Below are 12,790 nucleotides of genomic sequence, written 5' to 3'. Positions count from 1 at the left end.
TCTGGCTTCTATGATGCATGTTTTCCTGGCTCTTCCTCCTCTGCCCATCCTTTAAACCTTAGCATTCCCTCAAGACTCTGGTTCTCTTCAGCCTCTACATACTTTGGAGTTGTCAGCTGTGCTCATGGGTTTCTTGACCACCACCATCACCAGCCTTCATGACTGACCCTAATTTCTGAGCGCATGCATCCTGCACAGGCCCTTTGAAGGGCTGCCCAGTATACATGGGATCAAGTCTCACTGCATTTGGGTGGCCCTTAGGGTCTCGACCTGCTTCCCTTTCTAGCTCAGCTCCTGCAGCTTTGGCTCTGGCCATGCTGCCAGCATATCTGCCTGATGGGTACACCCTGCCTTTGTACAGCTGAATTCTCCCAACCATGCCTGAAGACCTCCTGGTCATCCTTTGAAACTGAGCTCCTCCTCCAGGAACCTTCTTTCTCAGTCTTAGATAGGAGCTCTCCTGGGCTCTCAGAAGACTCGTGGTCAACTTTAACAATGGTCCCACTCCTGCCGCCCCCCATCAAACTCCTGACAGTGTGAGTACCTTCCTATATCCACTGGTAAACTCTATCCTTCCTTGTATTCCCAGCTCTGTCCACACTGGCGGATTCAAGGTAGTAGCTTCACAAATGCTGGCAAAACAATTGCTTTTATTTCCTTAAACAATCTTTTCACCCGGTCATACCTGGATACTCACTATGATTTCTCACTTGAAAATGTTATTTTAAAATTTCATTTATTAAATTTTATTGATTTTGTTATTTGTCAGTACAACCATCATTGTCTCAAGCATCTGTTGGCACTGTTGGCTTTTCTCGATGGGCACTCTGACTTTAATACTTGTGAAAAGACATTATGAGAAACACAAACAAAACTATACAAATCAATAAAAATATTGAGAGTTTAAGAAGAAAAGGAAATTGAGTGAATGAAATCAGAGGCAGTTTTAGAAAACATGATTAGAACAGCCAAAATTCACTTAGAAAGGAAAAAAGATTAAGTTTCTTAAGTCTGAAAAAGTAATTAAAAAAGTATTCAAAGTAATAATTGCAAATTCTCATAAAACGTAACAAGGAATTGGTCAATTAAATTTACATGTTAGTAGAATTGCTATTTTTATTGCTCAGCTTGCCCAAAAGGTTCCCACCATCTGTAAGTTTGCAACAACCCAGAATTGGAGGCAACGATACAATAAATATGTGCTAGAAAAATATAAAGAAAAATGTACTTTCTCTAAAAGGAGGGAATAGAATTATTTTCTGCTTTGGTCATTAGACGATGACTAACATTCTCTTAAAGACTAGATAACACAAAAAATTTCACAGGAGTAAAAGCAGTAGTAAACATACATTTTCTGATTATCTTTGTTTCAAGTGGACAGGACCAATTACTATAGCAGAAGAGGGGTAAATGGTAAAATCCAGAAATACCACGGAAAGGAAAATTTCCATGTTGATAGGTTTCTGGCAATGACAACTAGATTAGCAGAGTCCACTGTCTTTCAGGGCCTCTCTCATTCATTCATCAAGTATTTATATGTATCTACCCCGGGTTCTGGGCTGTGGGGAAACAGCAGGGCAAAACTGCATTCTAAAGGGGAGACAAACATAAAGAAATGAAAATATAATGTCAGGTGGTGGTGAGTGCAGTGGAGAGAACAATAAAGTTGGATGCGGAGGGGGGATGGGAAAGCACTGCTGTTTTACACAGGATGGTCAGGAGAGGGTCTCGGATCAATGTGGTGCAGGTGGGGGCCAGGGATGGGGGTGGGCACTCCAGGGGGAGAGCAGAGAGTGGCAGGAGATGAGGTTGGGGAGGGAGCAGGGGCCAGACTGTGGGCTTTAAACTGAGCACACCAACATAATCATAAGGGATATGCTATTTATTAAGGAGCCACATTATCTTATGAAGCAGTCACAAATGGCCAACTCCTTCTCATCGGTGGTCTCAGGACTGGCTGCCCTGCTTGCTGACACTGACCCCAGCCAGGAGGTCTGCCTGCTGATGGACCATTAACAACATAAACCACTCACCTGCACTGACACCACCACAAACTCTCGATGCTGTGGAGTAATGTTTATGGGAGACTGTAATCCACTAACGTCACCACAAGGGAAGATTCTAGGTAGATGGTACCATATTAAATCAGTCTAAGCAGAGAGCAGTTTCACTGCTACCGTATAAACTGACTCTGTTAGCAGCCCCGTTCTAGCTCAGGGCAAACCCGGTGGGCTGCGGAGGAGAGAGCAAACCTGGAGTGGACCACCGCTCTCCAGGAGTTCTGCTGCGGGGGGTGGAGGGGTGGGGGTGGCACAAGGGAGGGACGGGAGCAAGTGGATGGAAAATCAGAGAACGGAAACAGGCAGTGCCTGGCTTCACTGCAGTGAGCCGAGGTGTCACCACCAGTGGCCACCAAGCACCCAGTTCCTCTTCCCTGCCTCCAGGGTCTCCTGCCCCTCCTCTCACAGACCCTAGGCATTTAAAGAACGAGTGGGGCCCAACTGGAGGTTCCTGGATCCAAATGAGCCAGAAGACGGTGGCAGCCTGAGAACTAAGGGCAGAACTCCAAACAGCCCACGGAGGAGCAGATACATTTGTAAGACGTAAGACCCAGACCAGCTCCGCTTTTACCTAAGGTTATCATTATCTCAGCTCGGGCTGAGCAGATGCTCTGATTGGCAGTTCCATATGTTCTTAATTAAGCAAAGTGGGAACATAAACATTTCTTAATCAAAAGCAGTATGTTCAAGACACAAACTGTCCCCAAATTTTGAGTTCACCAGGGAAAATTATAAGGTGCCTGGAGGAAAAACATTACTAGTCAATAGGTTTTCTAGAGTTGTTTCCGTCAACAGAATTTTAGGTGCTGTGGTAAAAGCCCCACCCAGGCCGCTGCTGCCTATTCAGCCTGCTCTGTGGCGTCCGCAGTTCTCCCTCCTTCCAGATACAAGGGGGATGGACATTGCACTCCCCGTGTGCTCCAACGGCGATTTGTCCTCAGAGCGTGGCACTGGCCATGTGGCCGGGGTAGGGGGTATTACTTCTAGGACACCAAGGGTGATGCTCGGGGCGGGCGGCTCCTTGGGCAGGTCCTGGAGTGCAGGGAAGTGGAGCAGAGCTCAGGCCAATGGGACAGACAGACACCGGAACGGGAGGTAAGCTCTTCCGGTTAGAAATCCCTGAGAATTTGGAGCTGCTTGTAAACCGCAGTGCCCCAGCTGACACTGACTGATACAGAAAAGAACAAGGCAGATCTGTTTTAAGAGGCATAAAATTTTGATGTTTGGTATTTGAGTCCTCCCACTCCTGAACTGAACACTTTACCCAAAAAAGTGAAATATTTCAGAATTTCAAAACTACTTTTTGATTTTTAGCTGAAACTCAAAATTTTTGGGGGGGAAAAATAGGTAAAAAGTTAGAGAATTCCAGGCCTGAGATGTCTCAGAGGAGGATGCTAAGGAGGCTGGTTTGTGGATTCACAACTTGGGAGCAACGTCCCTCCTCCGACAAAGGCCAGTCCCTCCACTGGGGCTTTCCATCTCCCCCACCTCCGGCCTCCCTATTGGAACCATCCCATCAATGCACCAAAATAATCTGGTTTCTTCCACCCTAATAAGACGCACTGCTGACCTCATACACCAGCCCACATCAGACAAATAAACCTCCCAATAGACTGTCTACACATGTGGTCTCCATTTCCCTCCCCCTCTCAGACCCTTTCCCTGCTCCTGCATTTATTGCCATGAAAGCTACATGGAGGACCCTTTAGTGACGATAAAATTCTTGATTTTTAAAAATTGATTGGTTTTTAAAGCATGGCTGTACAAGCCATTCTACAGGAAGAAAGTGACAAATTATGCAAAGTACTTTGGAGAAGAATGGAGAAAGTGGGAGAGTGGGAAGAAGATATCCCATAGAAACCACAGCTGTTAAAAGTCAGAGGTGCCCAGTTAACCTGGGAGGGATTTTCTCTTTACAATTTTTGTCTACATTTTTAATTTGAATTTTTGAGATTACAGCATTAAAACACAACTAATGGTAACAGGAAAATAATGCAATGCAATTAGGAAAGCAAAGCTAATCCTACCCATCCCTCCATCAGGCCCCGTGAGTAAGAAGCCAGTGTGCACATCCTCTCCCATCTGTCTCAGTCTACCCTGTCCAGCCACTGGAGTCTGCCCCCACTCTCACTGCAGGTGCTCTTGTTGAGGTCACCAATGAATACACGGGCCATGGTTTGCTGGTTTTCCTTCCTCCTCTCTGGTGCTTCCCCTGAGGCTCCTTTGTGGGCTCTTCTTCCTCCAGCCCTCCTCCATCCTGGATGTGGGGCTCCTTGGGGCTCAGTCCTGAGCCTTCTCCACTCTTTCCATTCTCCCCCAAGTGATTTTGTTCTTGCCCTTAGATTTAGAGAATGTATTTGTGCTGATGATTCCTACACTATTTATAGCTCCAGCTTGGATCTCTCCTTTGAGTTTAAGACTCCAATATCCAAGCCTAAACTTCACATCTCTATTTGCAGGAGAATTTAAGATGCGCCACAAACTTAACACGTCCAAACCACTTTCTCTCCCTAACCCATTGTCCCCAACCTACTGCCGAGTCCTCCATAGATGGTACCAGTTGCTCAGTTCTGTCAAGTATTCATGGTGTGACCTTGGTTAGGACACGCATACCCACTGAATTTTAGTTTCCTCATCTGTACAAAGAGAAGGCTCAACTAGATGAACTCTAAAGTATAGGTATTTGGAAGGTATATGACTTTGTCTTGAATCCAAAACTATGTTAGCAGAAAACCATAGTGCCTGGGAGAAAGGAGCAGCAGCCACTATGGAATGGAATGAGCCACTGAAAGAGTTCTCTGCAGGCCACTTTGTGCCCGGCTTCTATTCCAAATGGCAGGTCTCTGAAGGATGGACTGTGCCACCTCCTCCACAAGGGGCAAGGTGGTTGGGGGGAGAGGGAGTTTGGAGGTTGGACAAGAAATAGACTGGGGCACAGAATCAAACACCTGAAGAACCCTCTGCTTGCGTTGCTTCCTTACTGTGCCAGAGATAACCCCAGTGTTCATTTTAATCTTAATACTCAAATATTCCCACCTACTCTTGCATTAGTTTTGCTAGAGTCAAGACAAGAGTTTAGGAACAATATACACTCATATTCTAGAATACTGCTTTTCTTTCCCCATGGGGGAAGAGCCATTTTAGAAGTCACTTTTATCTTGGTAGTGTGTGATTTTTGCTGTCCACAATCATATATTTGAAAATTCAACTTTTTAGGAGTCTTCATTTGTGAGACCCTGATCCTGAGATAGAGGCCCCTAGCCATCAGGCAGCATTAAATTTCCATGTTCTCAAGATCGGCACCCATAAGCTTTTGCTGAAGGCCTATTTTGCCTTGTGTGACAAACCAGTAGTTGTTCTCCAATCCCTATTTCCCCATTTCCCTACTAATAGGGCCCCAATTTTTATTTGTGCACATTTTTTTCTTCTTCTGGGAATAAAGACTACATCTAACAACCTGCTTGCAATTGGGTGTGGCCATGTGAATAAGCTTTGGCTAAGAAGGTGTAAGCAGGCATGATGCCTGGCAGCTTCCAGCAAATCTCCTTATAAGGCAGCTTGCGTGCACTACTTCCCCTGTCTTCCCTACTGCTGCCTTCCTGCTGGCTGCAAAGTGGACAGGATATGGCTGAAATGCCAGTAGCCATCTGGGACCACCGGGTGATGCTGAGAATAGGAGCAGTGGGTAATAAAGCAACAAGAGATAAGGAACTTGGATTTTCCTAACACCTTGGACACCCTCTGCACTATGTGGGAGAGAAACAAACTTCTATCTTCTTTAAGCCACAGTTATTTTGATTTTTTTTTCCTATTGTTCACAGCTGGACTTAATTTGAATAACATACCTTGAGATTCAGATTCATTTTTAAAAATAGAATTAATGACTAAAATGGCAAAAGACAAGTACCACTAACCAACACTATTTACAGATGATACTACAGTAAACACACCTCCATTGATTCTGTTCTAATAAGAATGGTGTGATTTTCCACTTTGCTTTGACAGGAAAATGAAATCTACTATTCTTTTTCCAAGATAGTTTTCTTGCAAGCAGTTGGCAGCTACTTGTTAGTGGTGGGTAACCCGAAATCTACAGACCTCAGCATCATTAAAAGTTGCAAACCTGCAACATTTATGAATTTCAAAAGCTGTAACTCTCAGAACAATGTAAACAAAACGTAAACCCACTTAAGTGGCTTTATTACACATAACAGCAAACTTATCGGTAGACATATGAAACATTAAATTTTTGAATATACTGTGGGTGATCAAATCTCCAATGAGGAAAAGTTGTCACCTATGGCACTAAATTTATGTATAGCCTGATCTCTGCCAGTTTTGGCCACTAATACATTATTAAAGAAAAATAAACCTAAGCGGTTTTCTAAAAGTGAACCTAAGCCATTCCAATTAAATCAACATCTGCCCTATTCACTAACATCTTGGCAAAGCAAGCTGAGCAAATTCCTGCAACGGCAGACACTGTGCCACCTTCCCCAAGAGAACCAGACAACGTGCCTCCTTTCCTGGCCGCCCTCCCCAGGCAGAGGTCCAGCCTTCCAGGTTCCCACCTCAATATAAACAGAACCTAATTCCTCAGAGAAAGGTGCAGAGAGACTCAGAGGAAGCTCAGCAAAGGATTGGGCTTTCCTCCACCTTGCCATATGGAAGCCCCTAGAAGGCTCAAGAAAGTTCTCCAGGGGCCTATCACTGTGGAAATTTTACCCAACCACTCAGGAACAGTTTGCTCAATTCTTGAGGCTGCTTTGTGACTTTTAATGAAAGTGGGTTACATAGTCTCAGGTTGCTGCAAACAGATGTCTAAAACATGGATGTATACTGGTATGGAGACCACAACTTATTTCTCTATTATTAGACAGCAAGAAAACAAAGACTCTTCTCTTGTACAGTCAGATTATTTTAACGCAGCAGATATCTAAGGAGGAAAGGGACACAAGCAGATACTCTCTGAATATGAACAATACATCTTTAATATACAATGCCAGCATGGGAAAGAGAATTCTAACGCAGAGTGGGAATCTGTTTATGCCACAATACATCACTGTGAAGCATAATATCAAAAATAACACGAACACTTAGGCAGAACATTGTCAAGAAAAACTGATTTAATTCAAAGCAGTTTCCAAAGTACGTGGATGCACAGAGATTCCTCATAAAGTTCTTTTTGTAGACATTCCCCCATTTACTCTCCACTAAAACTTTCTTCAGATTTCTGACCTGTACCTAACTGCAAGAACACAGGACTATAGGAAAATATCATCATTGGTTCAAGCGACAGCTCACCAAGGCTGTGAACGGATGAGTCAAGTCTCAAAAACTCCATCTGCCATGTGCTAGGCACTGAAGTTAATGAGTATTAAAACACTAATTAATGTTCTGAGAACATGTTCTCAGAATGGTAAAGCCAGTATACTAGCAACCACAAATCAGATATCACCAAGGTTAAAAAAAAATTAGATTGTCTAAAATTAAAGGAAAGAACCCCACCCTTCACCCCTCACCCCCCACCCAAGGCAGCCTGAGAAACTTAAAGAATCAACTGATTTTAACATTTCTGTTCAGCTATAAAACAAATCACCTTTTCAGGGATGTTCTTGATGGTTCATATGCATTACTGTAGGTAATCCTTGAAAAAGCGAAAATTATAAACAAGAAAAAATATAATAAAGTCTATGTTAAATACTTATATTCCTTACTATTTCCTTACTATTTTTTAATTTAAGTTAGCTCTTGGATTCTCTTTCCAACTGATTTTGTCATTTATAACATGAGGAAACTGTTACTGGAGTTTATGCATAGCATACCTAGTTCACTGCTCTTTTTCAGGTCTATAAATTTTGTCTTTCATTTCAGGAGGGGAAAAGCCAATCTCTTAACTAGCTGAACAAAAACGAGATACTGAGAAACCGAAAAGCTTGTTTTTGCTTCATTATTTTCCTTTCCTTTGTTATATCACATTCAAACACAATGCAAACATTATTCTACCCACAAAAGACAGTTGCCAGAGGCACCCCTACTGCACAGGATACTTAGGGTTCCTATCTTTTTGGAATTTACTGTGAGATTATGAAGTTACACTCCAACAAAGAGGCAGAGACCCTCTGAACAAAACGTGATGTGAAAAGTGCCTGGGAATCTCAGTGGGGAACCAAGTTATCATGGAAATACCTACCCCTCAAAGCCCGGCCAACTTTCACCCTCTCCTGCGAAGACTTCCAGCTGGATCCCAGCCTGGCTGGTCCCTGCACTCTAGACCTGACTGAAACCTGCACGTTTCCCTTAGCGTGTCCTCGGGTTGTCTGCGATCTTTTCAGATCTGAATGTCTCAACTTTCCCGGCTGGCTATAAGGACCTGTGTCTGGAATTTCTCTACATCCAAACAGTTCTTGGCACTGCTTGTAGAGGTCATGCCATAAACAGTTGTTGATGGACTAAATTTAACTACCATTTCCCTATTCACTTTGTTTAAAATGAAACACACTACTGATTATAGATGTAGACAGGTTTTTCAGGTAATCGCTTATCACCAAACCTCTTTTACAAATGTAATTTCAAATGCTTAGTATTTCAACTTCTTTTCAAATTCATGGGCATTGACTGAGGTTCCAATCAATATTATGTGGTCAGGTCTTTCACAATAAAAAGCGGGAAAATGAAAAGATTAATCACTTAGGGATTTGATAAACCTCGCTAAAACTAAATTCTTACACGTACTCCAGATTGGAAGAAAAATGAAGTTTTTCCAGGATCTGATTTTCAAAATTATTTTTCCAATACAGAGCAATTTCTTACCCATAGCTTTAATCAGGTTTGAACAAAGCACAGACAGCAGCTTTGTTCTGCATCTGTCACAACAAAATACAATACCAAATCTTTCATCTTTCCATTCAAGATGGTGTTCAGGTCTTGAGCGAATGGCAGATAAAACAAAGAAAAGACCTCTGTGGCTTGTTTAGCCGTATGTCTGATTCTTCAGCCTTTCTTTCTTTCTCCTTGGCTCAGTCCATTTTACCAGTTACAATACTACGTAGAGAAAAAGATTAAAAGGTGTGCATGATCATTTAGGAATGACCAACGATGCAGGGGAATCTGAGCTGCAGCACATGCTTTAAAATGGTAATCGTCTCACAGAATGCAAGAAGAAAATGACAAATGGCCCAGGGGATATTCTTTTTAAATTGCACACAGAATAAATATAAACACCAGGGTCAAGTGGAATCCAGAGTGATGCTACCCTAAAGTAACTGAAATTAAAATAGAATATCTTGTTTTTTCCCCCAAAATGTTATGGTTTCCATTACACACTGTGAGGATGCTTTCCATTCATGCACAGATCCCTCTCCAGGACCTGCTTTAAACAATGGGAGGTCTCTGTTGGCAACACTGCTGAACGCCTAATCAAAATATGAGAACATCTGTCACATGCACATTTCATGTCAAAGCTCTGCAGCAGGCACTTGAATCTAAACCACTGCAAAACAGAATTTAAGTGGTAAAAGTCCATGGCACTGTTGACATAGTGCATTTCAAAGGTAACTTCAAACAGAAATGAAGGAATTCTGTATTAATAATTCAACACACTACGTACAATGTGCATAAACAGAAGAGATAAGATCTGTTGACACTATACACAGAGGCTATATCCTGCCTACAGGCACAACTCCATTTTCCAAAACATGAAAACTGGGGAGAAGCATATTAAGATATGCAAGCCAATGTGTTCTAGCCAATGCACTACCTCTGAATACCATAAATATTTACCATGACTCTTTATTCCCCTATTGCAGCAATACAAATAAAATGTTATAAGTATTTAAGTAGCCCAAAGTCTGGCCAAGTTTTCTTTGGGAGACGGAGAGTCAGGCAAAGAAGAATTAAGTGTTTTCCTATGAAATGGGCAACTGGCAGTGCCCAAGTGCATTTCCTGCACAGATCGATCCAGAAATTTCAGGCCACTGTGCATAAAGCTGATAGATTTCCATTTGATACAAGCACTTGCTCAGCTGTCCAATATTATCTTTTCATTATAAATGAAAACAATACGTATTAGGTGGTAACTGGTTTCTTTTTCTATCATCTGTAAAGAATATTAGTACTATCAGAATAGAAAAAAAAGAACAGCTGCAGAATCAGGGAAACATCCTCATGGAGAAATAAGAATTACTCCCTGGAAAGAAGCTACCCCTCAGGCAGCTGTTACTACAGCTCCCATCCCCCAAATCTGAGGGAGGTGTGCACTTGGGCACCAGCTGTTTGTGGGAAGGCAGAAAAGAGAGGAAAGTCTTTTTATATGGAGTAGTGATGAGGAGGGGAAGAAAGGGTGGCCTCTCATAGCCAACTGCCGATTTTGGGGTAGCAGGATGCCCGAGGTGTCCTTGGCAAAGTGATGGGACAGGAGCTGGTGCATGCCCTCCTCCCAACTGGGGGTACCTACCAAGAATGCCAAATGTGACAGATGACAAGAACACATTTTCTACACATGGAGAAAAGGGAAAACAGCAAAGAATGATGGCCTAAAACAGAACAGATTAAAAAAGTCTAGTATAGGATTTGGGTGAATTAATGAACTGTGGAAGTACGAGACAGGAGCTGCAGGCCTTTACAGGATATATTTCCAGGGACTGGCTCACCTTGAAAATGAAACTAACAAGAAGCAAGCTAAAAGAGATAAGGAAAACTGAAGGTCTGTTATATTTATTTCTAATACTTGATTATATTCATGTGCCAGACACTTCAATATATCATCTCATATAAGCCTACAAGAATACACCAAAACAGGTATATCTCTATTTCACAGCTAAAAAACTGGTGGCAGAAAGGTTAAATGACTTGCTCAGTGTCACACAGTGAGTATATGGCGAGTTCTGGGCCTGACATTAGGATATCATACTTCTTCACAGAAGCCCTGTGCATCAACTAGAACATTCTGACTTTAAACATTGCTTATATAGACCAAAGGCTGGCAAACTTTTTCTTAAATGGCCAGATAGTAAATACTTTGGACTCTGTGGGTCAAGGAGAATCTGCTGCAATTACTCAGCTCTGTCATTATGACAAGAAACTGCCATGGCTGTGCTCCAATCAAAAAGGAGGCAAGTTGGCCGACTCCTGATATATACCAAGGGTTGGCAAACTATGGCCCTTGGTCAACAAATCCAGCCTACCACCTGTTTTTGTAAACAAAGTTTTATTTATGCGTGATCTAGCTCTAGCCTCTGATCTAGATTATTTCTAGACAGGTAACTCACCAAGCTGTGATGATGCTCTAGTTTCAGAGAAACATTCTTGAGGGTATCCAGGGTTCTTTGTTCTAAACTTCCTTCAAAACCAATGTTCTGATTCCTGATCTGTGGCCTGAGAGGTCCAGCCTTCCAGGTCAGAGAGCCCTGATAAATCCAGGTGCCCCGCAGGTGAGCTTTCAGTGCAAAGGAACACAGGCATTTGCGTCACCAATCAATCAACCACAATTCAGTTTCTGAGAGACTCAGTACCCTTGGGAAGCTGAAAAACTGAAAACGGAGATTCTTAACCGACAAGATGGTGGCCAGGGCCTGAGCCTGTGGTGACACGAGAATTAACTGGCTAATCCATTCATTAAAATATTTTATCAAGTGTCTATTCAATGCCAGGCAGTAATACGAATAAACTTCTGACCTTATAGCACTTCAATACATACTCTACAGAGAACAAATCCAGGCTCTTATTTATGACAGCAAAGACCTGAGTTAGAACACAACCCACTTCCAAGAAGCCAGATTGACACAAACTGTGTTGCTTTGATAGATACCACAGTGAGAGCCCCAAGACAAAGAACTCTGGCCTTGTGTCAAGAGTCACAGCCATGGAGCGCAACCTGCAAGCTCTGGGAGAGCAGGGAACAGGCCTGGTTCACTGCTGAGTCCTGAGTCCCTGGTACAATGCCCAGAACACAGCAGGCGCTCCATAAATATTTCCTGTCTACTTTACCGTGGATTACCTCTGCAGCTCCGGACAAGTTGAAATGTGAAGGGGCCAGACTGAAAGTCAGACTTCCTAGCCCTCTGCTAACTGTTGTGTTAACAAGATCAACTTCTCGATACCTGGATTGTCTGGTAATCGGAAGCATCGATTCCTTTCACAGTCACCTCTCGGAAAACCCTTGGTTCCAGTTCCTCTTTGGTAAGATCACAGTGATAAATGATACCTAAAAAAAGAGTGGAATTCTTAGTTTAGTCTGCCAGGCTCCAGAGACACAAAGAGGGGCAAAGATTACAAAGCACCACCAGATGCCCCGAATGGCCAGCGAGGTGCATTAGTCAGGAATGTAATTAATCAGTAATTAACTGTCAGTGCTGTGCAAATGTCACTGCATGCACAGCACTTAGAACAGTGGCGGGTGCGGGGAGAGCTATGCCAAGTGTCCGCTCTTCATCCCCACCATCGCGTACAGCCTTCGTTTTAGCAATCACCATCTGTGTATAAATTTTAGAAGAGTTTTGTGCATTCTGTGAGTCTGAGAAGAGGGAAAAAACCTATTGCAGAATCTTAATAGGTCTTCCCTAATCTAGGTCACCCAGCAGGTCAAAGTAAATGGTAAAGTTCACTAGGGCCATTTGACACGAGAGGTGAGTAAGACAGAAAACTCGAGGGACTTGCCCAAGCCCAGTGACCAGCAGGAGGTCTCTCCCTGGTTCCCCTGGGCTCCTGCCACCAGCCACCTACTTGTCTGT

At 43.0% G+C, this 12,790-nt stretch overlaps 1 protein-coding gene across 1 annotated transcript in view; it reads right to left on the bottom strand.

Moving 5' to 3' along the window:
• LOC119540550 (prolyl endopeptidase) overlaps window positions 1-12,790 on the bottom strand; it is a 109,810-nt gene that overhangs the window by 26,541 nt on the left and 70,479 nt on the right. The window contains exon 11 of the mRNA XM_037844642.1: window positions 12,161-12,264. Within this exon, the coding sequence (XP_037700570.1) occupies window positions 12,161-12,264 (104 nt within the window). The remainder of the gene's footprint in view (window positions 1-12,160; window positions 12,265-12,790) is intronic.

The sequence above is a fragment of the Choloepus didactylus genome, chromosome 7 (assembly GCF_015220235.1).
Source record: "Choloepus didactylus isolate mChoDid1 chromosome 7, mChoDid1.pri, whole genome shotgun sequence".
Taxonomy (NCBI): Eukaryota; Metazoa; Chordata; class Mammalia; order Pilosa; family Megalonychidae; genus Choloepus; species Choloepus didactylus.
This window is presented reverse-complemented; position numbering and strand designations above follow the sequence as displayed.